Raw genomic sequence first — 23,458 nt, forward strand, 5'->3', positions numbered from 1 at the left:
ATCTATCTATCTATCTATCTATCTATCTATCTATCTATCTATCTATCTATCTATCTATCTATCTAGTTATCTATGTCTATCTATCTATCTATCTATCTATCTATCTATCTATCTATCTATCTATCTATTTATCTTTATACCTTTAAAAAAGAAAAGGAACTTTTCTGGGGCGGTGAGTACATAAACATTCCAGCCACTGGAAAAAAAAATTCTGATTTTAATCAATTAATTGGCTTATGCTGAAGGCATACAAATGCATACAACTTGACGTGTGGAGATTATTAAAAATAACTGTATCATAGAATTGAAAATTACTAGATTTTAAGAAAATTGTTTTATTAGAGAGGAAACTCCTTGGTTGTGGGCTACATACATGGTGTTACCTTGTTTCTGCTTTTCTCTGTGAGTGTCCTCTGTTCTTCTCCAGGCAGGTCAGATTCGTCTGCACATTTATTTAACTTTATTCTCTAACTTCCTTGATTTGTTCTTTTGACTTTAGCTTCTTTTGTTTACTCCAGTAACAATGCAATGCCTACTACACAGACTGGCCATAGTTATTGTTTTTTGTGTTTTTTTTTCTCATTATTGAGAAAGAGAAAGTATCAAAGTACTCACTACCTTTAGTCAGTTATAACCAGGGAAATAAAAATGAAATTACATGCTAGATCCGTGCTCATTTATACTTTTTCTGCACCAGTGGGGAGAAATGTACTTTCCAGAGCATTCTAGTCATGAGTTCTAAACTTTATTTATGGAGGTCATTAATTATTTCTTAGTGGAAACATTATGCAATTGTGGCTGCATAGAAATAAAATTTAACATAAACAATAAATATTTTTAAGCTGAAGTGTGAAAAAAGGTTTATACTAATGATCTTTATGAAAATTTCTGTAGGTAAAGATAAAAAATAAAATCCCCAACCTCCAAATATCATTATTTAACTAGAAAACTTTTGTGATTTATAAATAAACCTTTTTACAATTTTCAAGTATGCTAAATAAGTCTTGATTTATGATCATAATTGTTTTACTTCTTATTTGTATTTCTGGTCATTAAAATTACCTAAATATTCTTCTACCCCCTCCCCCGCCCAAAAAAAAAAAATAAACAGAGCGAGAAAAATTGTAAAACGTGGACTTACTGCATGAAAACTGCCAATAAAGGAGCGTCATATAAAAATTTTTGAAATGCTAAATTATCACTTCCTCATCCTTTTGGTAGGGGTTATAGGAGTGACCAGTAGTTAACAATAACAATAGAAAAACATGATTGTGACAGGCTTGCTCTGGTTAGTTTAAAATTCTGAGTAAGCTTTTAAAAGGTTCGAATAGGGACAGATATGACACTCTCAAACATTATAACTTCTTTCAGACACTAAGTTAGAAGCTACATAAAAAGTTTTTGGCTCCTCTTCCTAGGCCATTATCCTTTCAACTAGTAATTCAATACTTTTTTTTTTTTTATCTTTTCTGTATATCTTGCATTTGTATTCATTAAGCATTATGCCGGTCTCCTTATTTCTCACTTGGTCTTTAGACAATCTTCTAATAGTTTTCCTGATTACACAGGCACTAACCACAGGCACTGCAGCAAGAGTTCTATGCACTTTCAGGGAGTTGACCCTCATGGCACAGATCAGTTAGTGCTGCACTTTAACCTGTTGTGCCACCAAGGAGGGTGGTTGACAATTTTTTTTTTACTTCAAATATAGTTATTTATGTGCCTCTCATAACATTTTTATGTGATTTGCCCTTAAGGACCTAAGGGTTAACTCAATGGAAATTTGTGTCTTTAATAGCTTTTTGTAAAAAATCTACAAAACTTATCTAAGTCTTACATATACCTAATTATATTTTAAAATTTATACCTTTTTCAGGAAACTTATCTGAATACTCTTTATTGTAAAAGTTTAACTGTGCAGAACTTGCATATTTGTAGCTAGTCATCTCCTTTTATTTCCTATTTAAAAATGATCTCTAAAATATATTTTCTTTGGTTCATAGTGTTATAGTTATATGTGAACTAAGGAAGTATTTTCATTTTGTAAAAGTATGAAGCACAGACAAAGAAAATTAATAACTAAACCTTTATTCCTATGAGAATTGATCTTTATGATTTATGAAAAATAAAATCAATTCATATTACAGGTTTGCTAAAATTTTGCTTCCTCCTAAATCATTAAGCCTAATAAATAATAAAGTATATTAAAAAAACTCTACACTTCAAAGATAGCTTCCATCAACTATTGGTATGTTTCATTCTTGAACTTAGTCTATGCTTATAAAAAAGATAAGCAAAGGACTTTCCCTCATGGTCCAAGGAGTTAAAGGTCAGCACTATGAAGCTATCTGCAGCCACTACAGCACAAATTTGATCCCCAGCCAGGGAGCAGACCCACATGGCATGACAGACCACTTCTGTCTTAACTGATGCCTCTCAGAGGTGTATTTCAGTCAGTCTTCTTGTTCTCTCCCTTCTCTGTCTCTGGTGAATCCTCTCTCTCACACACACAAACACACATACATACCCTACCTATGCGCCTCTAGCCTGTACCCCAGTTATTGTATGCATAAATAAATAAATCTGTAAAAAACAAAAGAAAAGCATATATAAGCTGGTATACACATTTGAAAATATGTATTAATATGAAATGCAAATTTAAAACTACTCAGTTTAAATTGAGAAAAATAGTTTGTAGTTTAGGTACGTATGCATAGTAGTTTATAGGTTTTTCTTCTATCGTGAATGGAACAATTAGAAAGAATTTGAAAAGATAAAATTATTTTACTTGTATTTGTCACGAGTTATGAAAGACAAACCAAAATTTCACTAGCATATTAATAAGCATTTTGGAGTCCCTAAACTCTCACTAATCGACTTAGTAGAACTGCACTTGATGTATTTATGACCATCTTATACAACAGGATAGAAACTATTCCGAGATGAGATTACAATGTGTGTTATATATTAGCCATAGGGAATTCTTGCTGTCAGTATAGTCCATTATGTTTGGAATTTATTGCTGGCTAAGTTCTATCCATGCTACTAATAGTTGCACAGATAGCTAAAGTTGAGAGTGACAACCGTCCAAGTGACCTGGTTATATCTAATTTATGGGTACTTAGCAGGACTAAGTGGGGATTCAGTGCACAGTGCATTTGACCCTCTACTTGCAAAGATTATGACCTTTATGTCTCAGTGATACCACTCACATAGAATTAAAAGTTAAGATGGAATGGTTTTATAGTTTTCTCTTGCAAGGTTTAGAAGATAAATGACTTTAGGAGAAAATAATTCACCTGATGTCTTCAATATTTGTGTTCAGAGCCAATAAATACAAGTACCTGCAAGTTGTTTTTTTTTTTTAATACTACAATTGAAATACACAGAACCTTCTTTAAAAGTCTATTAAAGCAAACACTTCAAAATTGGTAGTAAAGATGGAGGTCATTGTATTCAAATTCTTTCCAGGAAATGTCTAATATATAGTTTTTTTTTTAATGTTCTTTTAGTCCCAAGCTAATAGATTTTCAATTATCAAGCTTATTTTATGTTAGTCCATTCTATTTTGTGCCTCTGTTGAATTCCTTGAAAAACTACTTTTATTGAAAACACTCGTAATGCTTTTATTTATCATGTTTATCATTCTAATTTCTTCTCTCTGGAACTACAATGATAAGCTAATAGATCTTTTCACAACCATTCAGATATTTCATGAATCTTTTGTATTTAGCTTAAACATCTTCAAATTTATCACACTTAATGTGTTTAGACTTTGTTCTATTAGTTCATAAAATGATGCTTATTATAATCCATGTAGCTCAGGATATTCACATTTAATGAATATGAAGTTGCCATTATTATTCCAGCAACCCATTTATAAAGTTGGTGTGTAAACTAATCTTTTAGCTAATAATATTACATAATTATATTTTCACATAAAAATTGTAGCTAAATATTATATTGGGGTGAGTCTTTCTAATGCAAATAGGTAATTTAAATTTCTTTAAAATGTGTCATTTTGTACCCTCTAATTCTACCATTTAAACCTGGAGACTTGTCTTTTGTCATTAAATATATTACATATATTTCTGAGATTTGAGATTTGCAAAGATTTTGCACTGATTGTTTTAAGGCCTTCATTTATGTCAGTGGATTAAAACTTGAATCTGTAGGTTTAGAATACAAAGATGGGGTACTAGATAGCTCCCTCAATAAATTAATGATGGTTTTCTGGTGCACCTCTTCAGTCAAAGACACATTAGCTCAACTTTTTTTTTTACTTCAGTGGTCACAAACATATCTTGAAATTAAACTAAACTCTATTTCAACATATTTATCCAGGATTCATCTCACAATTATGGCACATAAGACTTTTAATGAACCTATCTTAGTTTCTATTGATCACTGTTATATCTTGTTTTAATCCAATATTTAATAATCTATTTTATAATTCAAGATTATTGGTTTTAAAGATATGTTTGATGCCTTTTAAAAATGTTTTATTTTCATCAATAAATATAATTTATACCCATTACATTTCAATATGTACCAAGCACAGATCAATCCCATATAATACTTACAATGCTTCTATCAATATTAACTAATAATTCTATCAGTTTAATTTTATCCTAATTTTTAGAAATGAGCAAACTAAGCAAAGAATAATTTTGCTTCTATATCAGACAGTGGTAGATGTTAGAATTTAGACAAAGCCCATGCATTGACTCAGGTAGTATACATTCTCCTATGCATACAGTAGTAGTTACAGGGTAGAGAAATTTATGCCAAACAACACCCCAGGCATTAGGCAGTGTACAGCCTGGAAAAAGCAGACCAAAGAAATATATAAAATGTGCAGCATGTCAAGTAGTGGATGAGAAATGTAACAAGGAAAAAATAATGAGGGTGAAAGTGGAAAGAAGAGTATTCAGTATGAAATTATATATACATATATATATATATATATAAAAGGCACAATTTTATAAACTCAAAGAAACTTTAAGAAATTACAAATAAATATTTTGTGATATTAAAAACCTCTGCAGAGGCAAAGAAATGCAAGTTTATATTTCAATTCTGCAGTCCATGAGGCTGGGTAAATTAACTTCACATTGATGATATTTTCCTTCACAGAATTTATCATATAAAACAATTAGGCAAGTTAGCATACATGTATGTATAGTGTGCTTGCTGAAATATTATTTACAAAGACTATCAATGCACAACATAAATTATCTCATTTCTAAGATTTTATTTAGACTATGATGTAATCATATAATAGAATAATGTTTACAATAGAATAATTGAATAGCAGTAGTATGCAAAAAATTGCCATAGAATAATATTCATTGCGTATTTATATGATGAGTGTATATTTGGAGAAAAGGATAAATTAGTAAAGGAAATATTTAAATGTATGGAATGAATAAAATTGAATGAATTGTGAATTGATTTTAATATATTTTAATGGTATCAAATATGGATAGTATTTGAGCAAAAATGCAAGTGTACACAATGTTATACTATCTCTCTTCCCCAAAGATTTTACTATTAAGATATTGTTTTAATAAATTGGGAATTCTTATCATTATTTAGCTTTCAGAGGGACAAGATCTGTTTTATCCCATCAAGTAGCAACATGAGTTTTGTAATTTATTTCTCCAGTTCTGTAATTGTGAATGACACATGACATCCTGTATATTGAAGCATTGCACAGTTAAATAATCATGATTGTCTTCCAGAGTCTTTAAATAGTAAAGCAAGATAAGCTTTCACAGATTATCATTTTAAATAAACAATCAGAAATGTGTACTATAAAAGTAAGTATTTTGACAGTAATGAAAAGCTTCGGTTTTATTCCTCTTTTCTAAATACTCAATTTCTCCATTGCAGCCTCCAGTGAACATACACTCTATTGTGGTACAAGTCCAGTGCATCAACAAAAAAGTGGGTACCGTTATCTACCATGAAGTTCGAATTGTAGTGAGAGACAGGAATGACAATTCTCCCACGTTCAAGCATGAAAGCTACTATGCTACAGTGAATGAGGTCAGTTTTCATGTAGTTATTCTTTGAGTTCTTATCACTGATACATGAAATTGTGCTCTCTAATAGTTTAAGCTATTTTTAATAATACTCTTCTCTGCTTACAACTTGATGAAACATTATAAAAGATAGTGCTTTCAAAGATGTGAAGTTTGAAAAACGGATACAACTTAAAGATTTTATTTTACTACAGGAAAATATATTTATAAAAACGATCAAAATGTTGATGTTTATAATCATCTTGGATAACTTGATGCTGCAATCCATATACATGCTTGTTTAATCTCACTCTGAACAATTTACTCTAATTGTAAATTGTCGAACTATATTTTTTTAATATCTGAGGTTGCAACAGTAATTAAAAACTGAAAAATACAGTTGAGATTTTTATTAATGCTATTGCTCCAATTTTAAAATCAAATTCTAGAATATTAATAAAATCAAATATGTCACAACTAAATGCTTGTGAAAATTATAATCATTTTTTTAAATTGAAAAAGTAATATTTCATTTTTGTGATAGTATGCTTTTTGTTTGTTGCCTTAGTTTGGTTTCTTTCCCCTTTGATTCAGAATCCATGAGCTGAACATCCATTTAATGTATTTCTTACAATGGCTACTCTGTTTTTTTTGTTGTTATTCATTAAATTATAAAATATATTTAGTTTGCCTCAAGTGTCATCTATTTACTTAAATATACCAAACACAAATTGGATTTTAACAGTACATATTTTTGTAGATCATCTTAGTTCCCAAGTTGTTGTTTTTTTTTTTTTTAAGCTTAAGAGATATGTATTTGCTTTATAGGAGATGATCAGTAAATTGGATATGAAAAAGCACTGGGAGTTTCACCTCTACAAACTTTCTAAAATTATTTTGAGTGTAATTTATTTTCTAGGAATTTTCCTATTAATAAAATAGTCACTAAAATTAAAAGACAGGTATACATTTATTATCATGGATTTTTTAAAAGATATTTACAAAATTAAAGTGCTGATTAGTATCTCTTCTTATTGATAATGGAAAAACTGAATCTGAAGCAACGTCATGAACCTGCTAAGATACACAAGTCCTTGGTTCCATCATACCTTCACTACTTATAAATAACCATCCATGAAGCTGATTTAAATACAAAAATACCAGGGTTATACTTAAGGTATTACATTGTAAAATTATAATCACAATGGGTACTTTTATGATTACATTACATGACAACTTATGACATTTTTTGTAAACATGTTCTACAAACATGTTACAAATTCACAAAAATAATAATGCCTGTACTATAATGATGAACAAGGATTATAACAAAGTATGTAAGTACTTTTTAGTGAGCGGGGCATACGATGTCACAACTACTTTTATTTTACTGGTTAAATGGAGACTGTAAATAATTTTAGACTCTTATACTATTAAGTAAGTAATCTGGTTGAAGAACAAATTGCTCTTCAATAATTATTGCTGATCATTCTTAAGCAATGTTTGGAAGAAAAGTAGTTTTTGGTAGTGATTTTTTTTTGATAACTGTTATTCTTAGAATTTTCACTTGATATTTAAAAATCAAATTCAATATAATCATATCAAGACAGATATAATAATTCCTTGACCTTGTGAAGAAATAGTCTCAGGTTAATAGAGGATATATTTACTTCAGGTTTTACTGATTATTTCACAAAGAAGGGAAATTTTTAGTCAATATTAATTGCTGTTTTTATCACCTTGAATATAACCCTACTTGTATTTTATTGCTGTAATTGATCTGATTTATTAGAGAAAACTGGTTGGCACTTTCTGGAAGAATATGTCCTCATATTTTTCTTGATGGATGGTTTGTAGTCAGAAAGAAAAGGGAAAAGGGTATGAGAAAAGGAAGGGGGATTACAATTTTGAGTTATTTTATAACTAGAGTTTGGATAAGCTTTCCATTTTTTTGACTTGGCTTTGAAATATTCTAACTGCAATCTATGTTTTGTAATTCTTAATAGATTAAAACTAGCACACAGTTTCATTGTATTAAATAGGATGTTTTTTATTGGCATAATACTTTATAATCTTTTTCAAATTATGACAGGTGTAATATTTGTAAGAATTCTCTTCAAGTTTCAGAAGAGACGATGCTTAATTTAGACTGTCTATGTTTATTTCTTGGAAATTTTTCCTTTTTATATATATATTTCACTAGTTCAAATTATTTGGGATTATGTTTTATTACTTTATAGTTATATTTTATTTTGACTTCTTAAGTCCAAATATCAATGAAGTATATACAATATTAAATATATGATAAAAATGATTTATCTATTAGCTTTATTTTTTATTTAATTCTATGTTCATTTAAAAAAATCATATCTGTTGATTATTTAGTCTTTGAAATGTTATTAAAATTTTGTTTAAAATATTACAGTAAGTATTTGGTTACTTTTTTCTAATCCAATAAATAACATAGGGAGTCACCTTAAATAAATTTGAAAATAATGACATATTTTCTTCAGATAATTATTTTAATATGGGAAGCTTTATATGTGTAAAAAGTGACTCTTACTCATTTACTGGGATATTAGTGATTGAATTATAATTATAGAAGTGTGAGTGATTAAAATAATAAAATTTTCAAATTTTCATAATGCATGTTATATATTGCTTATAGTATGTATAAATTCCTATGAATTTGTGTTAATACAAAATAATTTTAGAGTATAGGTTTTAATTGAAGTTCAAATGATATAGTTTTCCTTATATGTTTTGAATAATGATCAGATAGTCTTTTGTGATAAGCATAGTTAGATTAACTGTGGTCTACACTGCCTGATGTCCCATGAATTGTCCATGTCAATAAATCAAATATTATTGCAACACAGACATGCCCCTTCATCATGCATAGTCAGCGTGCTACAGTACCAGAGTTGAGTAGTTACAAAAGAATCAGTATAACCAAAAGAGCTGAAATTTGCAATATGTCCTATATCACTATACTTAAAATGTAGGAATATATCAAATAATTGTACAGGATATCTGTCAGTCTTGATACATTAATTTGAGTCAACTCAGAAACTCATACAAAGTTGGCAAGCTACACTTTAGAAGTAATTAAAAGGGAGAAACTAAGGAAATTTCAATACTCAGCTTCTTTTGAACTATAAAAATGACAGCATTCTGCAAGTTACATGTTAAATATACTTCAATGTCACTATATTATAGTAATGCATATATTGTATCCTTAAAATAATGTGGTGTGTTGAATTTCTGGAAGGATTGTTCTTCCTTCTTAAATATCTCTTTCCAGACCTTTCATGGTTGCAATATTTCTTATGAAAGTCTGAAAATGGTCTGATTGCTTATAGTTTATATTCTCTTGATATATTTAATCTATTATGTTTGTTGTTTTGATATTCTGCTTCCCTCACCTATAAACTTCCCTGGTTGTTGGTTCACAACAGCTTTAATGTTAAGTGTGTTACTGATATCTGTCCAATATTGTGTATAGAACTTTTTGGGCCTCTTGGATTCACAACTTCTGGTTCATTTCCCAGACTGTGATGATTCAGTGACTGACTCTTAAATAGCTTTCCTATGTCTTTCTACTTTTTATTTTCTCTTTCTGGGATCACCCTGGTATGGATATTAATTATATTTTAGTTGTCTCAGACTGCTATTACAATGTTTTCATTTTTTAAGATTCTTTCTTTATATCCTGTCTGTTCTTGTGTTCTCCAATATTATGTTTTTTTACTTATTATCTTCATTGCTTATGTTTATCTGCTATTGAGGCCACCAGTTAGATTTTTTGATTTTTTTTTAAAAGATTTATTTATTTGTGCATACAAAACTGGGTTACAGGTCAGAGGCTCAGGGGTGGTGAAAGGCCTCACCAGAGACAGAATGGGAAGCAGAACAGGCAGATCAATGAAGTACACTGCTGAGGGGAGCAGTGGGCGGGTCAGGAGAGGTCTACCGCACCACATGGTCACCTCCGGGGCAGGCGGGAATCGAACTCATGTGGAAGTGGCTTAGGCTTCTCAGTACCGTGCTTTAACCCGCTGCGCCACCAGGGAGGACCACCAGTTCGAATTTTTAAGATCGGTTATGGTGTTTCTTAACTCTGTTATTTTTTAGTGTATCTGTACTTTCCTTAAGCTTCTGTGTATCCGAGGCCTTTATCTCTCATTTCTGTAAGAGAGATTGAAGGACAGACTACTTCTGTTAGCATATTTTTATCTCTAAGTGTTTTGATGACATCATTCCATTCTCTTTTGTACCTAGTGTTTCTTCAGAAATGTCAGATGTTAATTTGATCAGGCTTCTTTTCAGGGTTATCTGTTTCCTCTCCCTGGTCAATTTCAATATTATTTTGTTGTCGTGACTGTTGGAATTTCACTGCTATGTTTTGATTTAGGTCTGAATACATATAGGTAAGCAAGTGTTTTATAGCTTCATGGAATTGTGTATTTAATTCCTTCTTCAGGTTTGGAAGTTTCCCCTGTTTTTTTTTTTTTTTTTTTTTTAAAGAAGTTCTCTGTTCCTTTTTCTTTCTCTCTCTTCCCTTCTGAGATACTTATTTTTATCTTGCCTCTTCATGGAATCAGTTAATTCTTGAAGTGTTTTTGTTACACCCTTTTTTCTTTGTACCTCTCTTATTTCACCTGGATTCTCTGTGCATTATAGTCTTCAGGGCTGTTGATTCAAGCTTTCATTTTTTTTTTTTAATTCCGAAGTTTTCACCAGATTTTTTTTTACTCCTCTATTTATTTTTACAGACTTTATCTTTAGTACTTTCTATCCAATATAGTATTACCCTGTGAAATAATGTCCCTATTATATTTTCCCTTTACCCCATTATTTGTTTTCTGAATGTAAAGAACAGAATTTCCACTTAAATGGATGACACTGTGTGTTTAAGGAATATTGATCAGTAGCTGGGCATTCTGTGTGGATAGGACAGGGTTCAAGAGGACACTGTTGTTGTTGAAGTATTGAACTGGGCAAGTCTCTCTTGCCTGGATTTCAGACCATGTGTCTGCTGTCTGTCTTTCAGCTCAGCCCATGTAGTGTGACTGTATGCACTTGATTCTCATATCCACCCTTTCCTGGGGGAAATTCAGTGGAGTGAGTTGCTCATTTCTGAACTTTATTCTTATGGTGGATCCTAGCTCTGCACAATACCTTTGCCTATATCGCCTTTGGTATAAGCAATTTCTCTCTTCAGTGCAGCTATGAACTGGGATTTTTGCACAGGTAGAAACCTCCATCCAACTCATGATTTTGATTCCCTCACATATTTCCTACATAACTTTATTACAACCATAAACATCTTAAATTCACATTAATAAATAATTAACATATAATACGTAGATTTCATTCATAGTATGCTTCTTTTTTAGCTTTAAGAGTCAATCTAGTATCACACATTGCATTTATATTTCATGTCTTCTTAGTCTCACTTTTAATTCCTTAGAGTTTCCTTGACTTTAATAATTTTGTAAAGTTTTATAAGTGGGATAGTATTTGCCAGATTGATTTTTTAATGACCATAGACATTTGTACAAGTATATCACAAAAGTGACACCATATTCTTAATTCCTATGACTTTTCCTACTATAGATATTAGTTACTTGATAATTCCATTATTTATAGGGAACTACCTTAAGATTTTGTAAATATCCTCTTCCACATCACTCAACATTTCCACTGTAATTTATCAAATGGTGATTTGTTGAAAGACTTTTGATGAAAATTCAAATTTCATTTTCTCCCTTCTTTTATTTGTTCCTTCAGTTTTTATTCAGTGCTTTTCAGTCATTATTCAGCCCAATAGAAATAAAGATCTTGTTGTTAAATTAATTGTTTGACATATTAAATGATGGTGAGTTTTGTGATTCATTAAATAATTTACATGCTGAGAAACAATGTATTTTCAATAGCATTAATTATTTGAGTTTTCTAAAATGCATACAATAGCTAATTTATTTTTCTATAAAATATCTTAAAAATATTTTGCCTTCAGGGCACAAATAATTCTTCTATGATGAAATTCAGTCATTTCAGCTATCTTTGTATTTTGGTTTCTGATATGTGCAAGTTGCATTTATTTTCTCTTTTCCTCAAAAGTTTATTAACACTTAAAAAAGTTTATTAACACTATTTTTCACAGTGCTTGTAAGTTAATACTTTGTAGTTAAACAATATGTGTTAGAGTCATTTACCAAGTACTAGAATTATGATATCAGACAGAATATCCTTTAGCCTGCAATGCCTTAATTATAAAATAAGTATAACGTCAAAAATTATGAAGTCTATTATGGATTAAAAGAGATAGATGCATTTAAAGTGCCTAGTGAAATGCTTGGCAACTTTTCTTATCAGTAATTTCTACTTGGAAAATATATTTTAGCAATAGTGATATTTAAAAACCAAGGAGATCTCCACAAAAGAAATATAAAATATATAATAAACAGCAGTAGTTAGCGATACATCATCACTGAAAATCTGATTTTTCTCACAATGGGAAAATGAGATTATCTCTGAATCTATCTAATTTGAGCTTTTAATATCCTAATGAAGTTTGTCTCAGTTTTGACACTCTATCATATTTTATCATGTCTGTGCCACCTCCTTCCATTTAATACATGTCAGTCTTTCTGGTACATCTAAGAGCATAGATACTCTCCGTGATGAAGCATTGCAGTCAAATTCCATATATAATTAAGCTTTTTTTTTACATTGTATGTGTCTTATAATTTCTAGGTAAAATTAGTTGATTTTTTATACATGTTAAAAAATAAATTTTTAAAATACATAGCTCATGGCTTGGAAACTTAATAAATATATTTAACTTTAAATTAATGGAAATCACAGGACTTTCAGATCTGTTTCCATTTACAGAATTTCCTAGAATATGTAATACTAATACCTAATCTATAGTTCATATCTGAAGAAAGGAATGAAACTTAAGTTTTAGTTCCTTATGCTTATTCCTGTTTTTCTTCTCCAGGGGATTAGTCATATTCTTTCTGGGAATCAGGAGACAGGTAAGAGAGTAAAGAGGATATTATGAGAAGCAGAAAAAATAAATTAAAAATATATTTTCTATTTTATAGCAAGAGAATGGGAACTACTCTTTGAGCAGTGTTAATGATTCGAATACCCAAATGTTCATCAATTTGAATTCAACAAACTCTTAGCTTTGTATTTTCTCTTTCTCTGTATACATACACTTATCCAATGTAAGTATATTTCTTCAGTAAAGATGAGTAGAACTATTTCCTTTTCTATAACAAACTTTTCACATTTCCAAATACTTATAAACATGAATTTATATTTAATAATTTATTCAGAAGACATGATTTTCAATATTAATTGTCCAGCTCTCATAGTATCAATAACTTATACACTGATATAAAATTATGTTATTATTATTCATTTATGTATTTTTAAATAATTGTTCATTTTTGTACAGTGTTTGATTTTTCATCTCAGGTGTTGTGCCCATAAAAGTCCTACCACCAAGCCCATGGGGATTACAAATGAAATGAAAAATGCACAAAAGGAAGAATGATGTAAAAAATATATGTATGCATGCATGTATGTATGCACATATGCACATTTATGTATGTACTATATGTGCTTGCATATACATATATACATGTATATACATACATATATATCAAATTCAAAAAATTAGTCCCACCACTAAGATGCCCATGAACCATCAGCATAGTGTCTTATGCCCTTCCCTTCCCTTTTGATAACCTTTCCTTCCTATCCCCTCTGAATGTCTCCAATTTATAGTTTGATGCTAGTTTTGTCCTTTATTTTCAAAAATTATATATTAAAGGAACATGAAGAATAAATACAAAATCTGTGTCAAATTTTCTTTTCGATTACAATAAATCATGACAGGATAATGTCCTCTGTATACAAATTCAGAAATGTGTATTATTTGCTCTCAATTCCTGAAAATTCAAACATAAACTTTGGATATTGGATTAGAATTAGTGCTGGAATAAAAACATGATAGATAAACAAATCAAAATAAGACCAACACAGTGGTCACAGAAACAATTGGCTGAAAATAAAACCTCAGTAAATAATCATATATTTAGAGGTAATGTAATTTTATCATTGTGAGAAAAAACTCAAGTTCTCAACAATATTCCACTAAGTACTATCTACTATAAATTCATCTCTCTCTCTTCTCTCTTTTTTTTTTTTTTGCTAGAGGCTCATATGATTTTGTAATATATTGCTAGTTCTAAAGCATCTTTCCAAATTGGGATAAATTACAAAACAGAATTATAAAAGTATTTTATCTTTGGTAATTGTAAAAGCTCCAGTCATAGTCAAAAAAATTATAATTTGGAATTATTATTATGGAAGCTGATGTTCACATGGCACCATTTATTAAAGAACCTGTAAATAAATATAGATACAAGAAGACAATATCTAATCATTTAAAAATAGGTCTTTTTTTTACAACTACATTATCTAGACTTCAGGTGTTTACAACACCAGTATACATTAGTAAGGAAGCCTGTGGGTGTTCTTTAAAGGATGATAAAGTATATAATCAAAGTTCCAGAAGAGTGTAGTACAGCTTCTGTAAACTCAGCAAGTGTTGCAGAGGGCTACAGAATAGTTATATAGACCTCGATGAGCTTTTACCTTGGCATCTGTTTCTTACCTTTGAAAGTCAAATCATTTGGTTTTGAAAGTCATATCATTTGGTTTTGTTTACTGAAGAGAAACTTGGATCATGGATGTGCTAGTCAAGTTTACATAATATGGAGAGATATATAGAGTAAATGATGACAGACAGGTACATAATATATAGGTATAATCATATAAATTAGAGATAGACAATGAGAAAGAAGTGATAGTTGTAGAAAGACAGAGATGATGGATATAGGGAAATGCTAATGTGTGCCGTGGGAAAGATGAAGATAGAGGTAAATTAGTAGTATACTTCCAGTCTGAAACCAAAGGCCTGAGATCCATAGCACTTGAATTATTTAAGTTCCAGCCTAAGGTCAACTCCAAAGGCAAGAAACTGTGTGAAAATAGGCAGGCTGAGGAAATGAATTCTTCCTTATTTAGTCTTTTGTTTTATTATTGTATTTGAGGAATTTATTTTACTCAATCTACCCATTCAGTTGTAGTTTCATCCAGTGAAAACCTACAGGCATATCTAGACAATGTTTACCCAAATATCTGGGCACTTCAGGGTGCAGTTAGGTTGACATAAAAATTAACCAAAATAGGGATATTGGTTTTATGCTGCAAAGATGTGAGAGAATGTATGAATTGGCATCTCAATGATAAATGGACATAGTTTATGTTCTATCAGCAGTGATAATTTCTAAAGTATGCATTACCTTAATTAATTTTCAAATAGTGAGTACCTGGAGTAAATTCCTTTTGTCATGCTATATAATTCTTTTGATGCACATTGGGGCTCAGTTTGCTAAAGTTTTATTAATTTTTACATCTATGGTCATATACTGGTCTACTTTTCTTTTTTTTTTTTTTAACCTAGCTTAGTCTTAAAGTTATATTGGCCTCAGAATGAATTAGTATATATTCCTTCTGTTTCTGTCCTATGAAAGACATTGTAGAAAACTGATAGAATTTTCTCCATAAATATTCGAATTTATTAGTGAAGTCTTCTGAGTCTTATATTTTCTGTTTTCTGAGGTAAGAACTCTATTTCCTTAATAGATGTAGGTATATTTAGATTGTCTATTCTTGTTTTGAATTTTGTGATTTTATTGAGAATTATATACAATTCCACTTTTTCTCCTTTATTTTGTCTCCCATACTTGATTTGCCTTTTTGTTTTAACTGAGGATTTTATGAGATTTCATTTTCTCTCAACACATAAGCCACTAAACACTTCAATGTTTCACAGCTAGCATGAGTATCTTAAAATAACAAAATGAGGACCCTCCCTGGTGGCGCAGCGGGTTAAAGCACAGCACTAAGAAGCTTAAGCCAATTCAGAATAAGTTCTATCCCCGCTTGCCCGGAGAGATCCACATGGTGTGGCAGACCTCTCCTGACCCGCCCACTACTCCCCTCAGCAGTGTACTTCGTCGATCTGCCTGTTCTGCTCCCCACTCTGTTCCTGGTGAATCCTCTCACCCTCTGCATCTCTGATCTGTACCCCAGTTCTGTATGAATAAATAAATAAACCTTTAAAAAAAATAACAAATGAAATGTAATCACTTTTATGATTATTATTTATTTTAATCAATCAACACATTCAGTTGTAGTCTCATCCAGTAAAAACCTACAGGTTTTACTATTATTATTCTTATTATTATTATTAGCATAGTAATATTATGTTAATATTATTGTTATTATTAACATAAATTATTATTAACATAAATTTCATATTATTATTATTAACATAAATTATTGTTAACATAAATTATTGTTATTAACATAAATTTCATTTTCATAAAAGCATACATAAGTGTGTGTATATACACACAGACACATAAATATAAATCAGGGAAACCACTAGAAATGTTTAAAAAAAGTTAGCTTATATGTTATGGGGGAAAAATGTAATCACAGACATTGCTCAATTAATAGTAAAATATAAAGTTTTTCTTTTACCTCAGTTATTCCTTATTAGATGGTCTTTCTATGTCAATCTAAGTTTATGACTGATATTATTTCCTTCTCACTAAAAAAAATATTTTAATATATATGTAACTGGGTTGCAAACCATTTTATTGACAAATCAACTCAAATTTTTGATAGTCTGAGTAAGTTTTTGTTTCTCTGTCACTTTGAAGGATAATGTTGAGGATACAGAATTGTAGAGATTCTCCCCCCCCCCAAGGCTTTATTAAATATGTCATTCTACAATCCATTGCTTGCTTAGTTTCTGAGGAAAAATCAGATGTGTTTCTTATTTTTGCTTCTTTTAGGTGAGGTATTTTGTTCCTGTATTTAACTTTCCAGCATTTTCTTTATCTTTGCTTTTCCATAACTTGAAAATAACATGTCTCAGTATAGGGATTTCTTGGTTTTTATTTTATTTTATGTTTACTGAGCTTTTTGGATCTGTGATTAGCTATGTGACCTTAATTTGGAAAAATTCTTCATCATTTCAATTATATCTTCAGCTCCACTTTCTGTTCCTCCTCTCGTTTGCACATATTTAGATTATAACTTTTTTTTTTTAAAGATTTATTTATTTATCCATATAGAACTGGAGTACAGGCCAGAGATGCGGAGGGTGAGAGGATTCACCAGAGACAGAGTGGGGAGCAGAACAGGCAGATCAATGAGGTACACTGCTGAGGGGAGCAGCGGGCGGGTCAGGAGAGGTCTGCCACACCATGTGGTCTCCTCAGGGGCAGGCGGGAATCGAACTCATGCGGAAGTGGCTTCAGCTTCTCAATGCAGTGCTTTAACCCGCTGCGCCACCAGGGAGGGCCTAGATTATAACTTTTAAAGTTGTTCCTTAATAATTTGGGTATTCTGTTCTCCTTTTTCTTGGTCTTTGTTATCTTTTCATTTCAGTTTGGATGTTTCTATTGTTATATTTACAATTCCAGAGATCCTGTCCTCAATAATATTCAGCCTACTGATAAGGCCATCAAAGGTATTATTAACTTACATTTTCAGCATTTTTTCATTAACCTTTTTTTTGATTGATTTTGGCTTTCATAGGGTTCTCATCTTTTTGCTTACATTGCCTATTTGATTTTGCATATGGTGTATAATTTACCCATAGGTAAAGCACATCAATTATAGTCCTCTGAAGTTCCCAACCTGCTCATTTCAATATCCCTTACATGTCAGATTCTGATACTTTCTCTCTCCAAATTTTGCATGTTACCCATAAGACTACTTGGAATATTTTTGTTTCATTTTGTTTTATCTTTGTTGCGAACTTGAGAAATTGCTGTAAGTAGGCCTTTAGAAATTGGGAGTACAATATTTGGAGGGCTCATTCTATAGTCCTATGATTAGCCCTCAGACTTTGTGTGAGCTTATACCACTGGACTAAAACTTTATAAGTTTATCTAGGTTATTCCCAACACCCAACTCTTAGTTGCATAAGACATCTAGAACTTGGTGGACTTAGGAAATTCCCTTTCCTCAGATCATTCAAGTTCTGTTGATACCCAGGAGGTTGGGCTCTGATTACCTAATTTCTTCTGACAATAGATTTGTTAGGAACAGAGTGTCCTGGTTTTCTTCTAAAATTGTTCCTTTCTCCCCCCCTCTATCAGAAGAATGACTGGACTTTACTCCATTATTTGCTATGAGATCCTGGAAGCTAACCTCAAGAAATTATGGGCACCTATTTGTGAATGGGGCCTCCAGATTACATCTTTAACAGTTACACATTCATAACCTTCAGAAATTCATGAATTATAGTTCTGGTTTTCCTGTCCTACTATTAGTTCCCATTGTGGTCTCTATCCCTGAATCTGCTGGGGTAAGCTGACGATTTCTTAATTGGTCTCCCCACCCCCCTTTATTTTCTAGTCAATTTGGGGCAGTGTTTTACTTTGTATCTTGACCTTGTATAGATCCAAGAATGGCTGTTGGTTTTTTCAGTGTATTCAGCTTTTTGTTGTTAAGATAGAGTAGTGATTTCTCAGTTCCTTACATGCAGAATGGTACAAAAGAGAATTTCTTCATTTCTGTTTATTATTAACACTTGTTTTTTGCCATAAATGTCCCTATTACATATTCATTTCAGCATGTACTTTTACTCATGTCTACTTTTCAGTTATGCTTTTTCTGATTGTTTTATTTTTTCTGTTTCTTATCCCTTTGTTTCCTTCTACTCTTTCTAGATGATTTCATTAGATTTTTCTATCAATTTTTTGCTTCCTGTCCTGTGGGTGTCTGTTTTGGATTTTGGGGTAGTAGTTACATGGGGGTTTTATTTGATTGCCTATGTTTTGGGTCCTTTATGAGAGGGTGTCTATTCTCCAATATTTGATTATACTCCCTACCCTGTAATATCTGGTGGTGTTAATTCATAATTTTCTTGCTCTTGCATTGGTCATTTTGCTAAGGAGTGTGTGTTTTAGTTTTTCTTATGTATAAAATTAATTTAATATTACTTGAAGAGTGAGTTGTGTTAGTAGCAAAGTCTGTTAACTTTTGTTTGTCTAAGAAATCAGTATTATTGTTTCATACATAATTGGTAATTTTTCAGGATAAAGATTTGTGGCTCATAGTTCTTGTCTTTCAGGATTGCAAACATTTTATTCCATTCTTCTTGCTCTGGACTGAAATCCTGGGAAAGCCCAACTGAGGAGCATCTATAAGTTATTTTTCCCCTTGCTTCCTGTATCTTTTTGTCTTTATCTTTGACTTTTGTTAGTTTGAAAATGGTGTAGATCATTTTGCATTTAAAAGTTTAAGTATATTTCTATACCTGGTGGACTTCCATACTTCATTCATTTTTTAAGTTTTCAAAGTTCTCATTTATTATTTTGTTGAGTAAATTGTAGAGTTCTACTTTTTTTCTCTCTTTCTTCCCCTTCTGGGAGTACAATCATTCCTTGGTTTCCTCTTCTATTTGAATCTGATGTTTCTTAGTTTTCTCATTTTCCTTGACTTGACATTCCCTCTTTTTCTAAATGTGCAATTTGTGTGAGCCTCTATAGCTGAAATTCCTTTCTTCTGATATTTTTATTCTATTCAAAACACTAATTTTGTCTGCACTTCATTCAGAATCTCTTTAAATGATCTTTCTGTATATTCCATGTCTTTTGTGAAACTGTCTTTGTTCCTGTATTCCCTTTCTTATCTCCCTTTCCTATCTGCCTACCTTCCCAAATCTCAATTAAAATCTTTAATATTGTTGTGTTGAAGTCATTGTCAGATAGTTTGTATATTTCCATCTTTTTTTTTTTTTTACGATTTATTTATTTATGCATACAGAACTGGGTACAGGCCAGAGGTGCAAGTGTCATGAGAGGCTTCACCAGAGACAGCGTGGGGAGCAGAAAAGGCAGATCAACGAAGTACACTGCTGAGGGGAGCAGCGAGCAAGACAGGAGAGGTCTGCTCGGCCATGTGGCTCACCTCCAGGGCAGGGATCAAATTGGCACTGAAGCGGCTGGTGGTGCCACCAGGAAGGGCCCTATTTCCATCTCTTTTATATTTGTCCCAGCCCTTCTGCCTTCCTATTTGTGTTGAGATGTTGTGTGCTTCCTAGGAATGCATAATACCTTATTTATTGCTGTTTATGTGTGTGCGTATGTTTAGGACACTGAAAATCTTTGTCTACTTAGCTTACCTTGGTGTGAGGTGAAGAAAGAGCTTTAATATTCAGTGCTTGTTTGAGGAGTGCCATTAGTCACCTCTATGTCTTGTTTTTGCCCACAATAATGTGTAGTTTTTGCTTAGGTTGTCTTCATTTTCATCCCGGCTCCCTCTTATTCCTTTCATCCAAGGGTCATGACCTTTGAATCCCAGGGGATCTCTCAGTGGGAAGGGCACTATTCGGGTCTCCAAGTTCCTATCTGGGAATAATCTACACCTGACTCAGAGGAGGCTCTGAGTGCTTAGCCAGCACAGCTGTGCCCAGTAAACTCTAGCATTTACCGTGGCCACCGTGCTCTGCTCTCGCCTGGGCTGCTGCTTCTCAGGATTGGGAGGTAGAGAAGCTGTTGGTATGCCTTCCTGGAGGATGTGTGAGTACATGCTAAAATTCTCCTTTCTGCTGTTGGGATTTTTGGGGAGTCTGGCCTTACTCCACGTGGCTTTTCTTGATCACTTTCGGGTGGTAGGCGGCCTGTGTGGGTAATCCACCCCAATGGCAGAATTCTGATTTTCTGTGCCCAGTTTACCAAGGTTCTGCCCTCTGAATTGGGCCTAGGCCCACATTTGTGTCAGAAAAATTCCTCCAGAGAATTTCACAGTATCCTGTGTTTCTCTCCGTTACGACTTGGATGTTTAGGGGTGCTTGGGTAGTTAGCCCAATTTAAGAATGTTTGGGTGTTTAGCTCTGCATCCTCCTCTTTGCTTCCTCCTATTCTTTTCCTTTCTAAGCCCCAGGGGAAGTCTGCAGCCAGTGTAGCTGGTTAGAAATGCCTGGATTTTTCTAGGAGCACATAGCAGTGTTTTTTTCCTCATTGTTTTCCAGGAAGAGGGTGATTCCAGCTTCTTTGTTCTGCCATGCTGTATATCATGATAGCTTCTTTGTTCTGCCATGCTGTATATCATGATAAGTTGTTAGAAATTGTTTGTGGTTTTAAGATTTAGCATTTATAAAGTTATTGGTTAACAGACATCGCTAGGTCTGTTTGCCATTTCTAAAAAACTCACGTGGGCTTTTTTAGAAAACTCTAGATGAGTATGTTATTTTATGCTATATGCTTTTATTTTTAAGGAATATTATATATATACTACATATAATCTTTAAAATGTTGCTGGGTACACATTTGTCAAAAACCTAAAGTAAAGCTAAATATACTGGACTAAATTGTGAAAAACAATAATCTATACAATTTTAGATGACTGCTATTGATCAGTTCATCTTTTCCAGTTTTATTTAAAGTTTGTATAATGCAAAGTCATTTTGCTTCCAAGAAAATGTTCTTACATATAGTCTGCAGGTGTGATACTGATTTGCTGATTGTTTTTTGCTAGAATACTGTTTCTTAGAATTGTTTCTGAGTATTGGAGTTTGGAAGTGACATTTAGACTTTCAAGAAGAAAATAAAATCATTCTGTAGTAAAAATGCAGTTGAATATTAAATAAGTTGTCATTTTATCATATGAGAATTAAAAGACTTTTTTTTACTTTTATTCACTTTGATGTATAATCATAGATTTAAGGCATCATACATTGATTTACTTGTTATTCCCTTAAAAATTTTTCTTTCCTCAAATGAAAAGAAAAAAAAAGTGGTTACCAGAAATGAAGGGAGAAGATTATATGTGAATTGGATAAAAAAAAGGTCAATTTTATGGTAAAGGAATGAAGCTAGACTTTTAATGGTGAATATACACAGAGGTTGATTTACAATGTACACCTGTAACCTTTATAGTGTCATAGACCAATAATTCAAAAAAATTATGTAATTCGTTTAAAATTGGTTTTTTTTTGGTAACTGTATACTGATATAAAAAAAGCATTATAGCAAATTGTTCTTTTAAGTGCCTATTAAATAAACATGTTGCTTGTTAAGCTCTTATTTCCTGGCTTTCAGCTAATATTGATGGCAGGTTCTTCAAATTTGGCATGAATTTCCCAGTGCCTTCCCCATAGCAGTTTTACTATCTTGGCAATTTTACTTCAGGATCTCGCCCTTCATTTCCTTAAACATCCTTTATTTTACAGTAAAGCTGAATTTTATCTTTCCTTGTGGTTGAACAGTGTTCTATAGTGTGGATATAACACATTTTTTTGAGCCAGTCATCTGTTATTTAGATTTAGGCCACTTCCATGCCCCAGTTATCATAACTCATGCCAATATGAACACAGTAGAACATAAAGTTTTTGTTTTGATGGTTATATTATTTAGATAGATGTTTAACTGTGGTTTTGCTGAGTCATATAGTATTACAATAGTATTACAGTTTTTTTTTTCCTTTTTACTTAGTTGATATGGTATACTACATTGACTGATTTACATACAGTAAAGCACCCTTACATCCCAAGGTTAACTACCATTTGATCATAATGTATGATCTTTATGATACACCATTGAGCTTTTTTTGTTGATGTCTTGTTGCAGGTTTTGCACATATGTTCACCTTTCATTGTGTTCTCTATCTGATTTCATTGATAATGCATATTGGCAATACAAAATATATTAGGAATCTATCCTTTCCCAATAGGTTTAATGTTTACTTACTCTTATTTTAAAATAAATGCATTTGTTTTTTACATCATTGTTTATTTTTGTATATTATTTGTTTTTCCCCCTCAAATGTAGCTCCTGTAATTATCCCACTACTAGGCCCCATGATCCATCACTATAGTCCCTGTACTCTTCTTTCTCATTTTGACTTCTCTTCTACCACCTGCCACTGTTCTTCCAGCTCTAGCTATGTTGTAACAAATGCCATGAAGTTATCTTTTTTGATTGATGAATTTTCTTATAATTTGCAAAACAATTTGAACATGCTTGTAATTAATTTCTTTAAAGATTTGATAAAACTTATTTGCAAGTTATTTTGGTATTGGGTTTTTGATTTTCAGAAGTGTTCATTGCTGTTACAATGTCTGTGCTAGTGATCACTTTTTTCTTATCATCTGTTTATAATAGAATTGGTTTTATTATATACTATTTATCTAAAAATGCACCCATATCTTCAATGTTATTGAACTTATTGGTATACAGGTGTTTATAGTAATCTCTTACTATTGTTTTATTTATGTGCTATTTGATGTAATTTTACCTTTTTCATGGTTCTGATATATA

The 23,458-nt window shown here is 31.7% G+C and overlaps 1 protein-coding gene across 1 annotated transcript in view; it reads left to right on the forward strand.

Annotated features, from left to right (window-relative positions):
* The window catches only part of PCDH15 (protocadherin-related 15), a 565,802-nt gene that overhangs the window by 186,615 nt on the left and 355,729 nt on the right, over nucleotides 1-23,458 (forward strand). The window contains exon 3 of the mRNA XM_004681080.1: nucleotides 5,896-6,051. Within this exon, the coding sequence (XP_004681137.1) occupies nucleotides 5,896-6,051 (156 nt within the window). The remainder of the gene's footprint in view (nucleotides 1-5,895; nucleotides 6,052-23,458) is intronic.

This window comes from Condylura cristata, unplaced genomic scaffold, assembly GCF_000260355.1.
Source record: "Condylura cristata isolate star-nosed mole 26May11 unplaced genomic scaffold, ConCri1.0 scaffold00011, whole genome shotgun sequence".
NCBI lineage: Eukaryota > Metazoa > Chordata > Mammalia > Eulipotyphla > Talpidae > Condylura > Condylura cristata.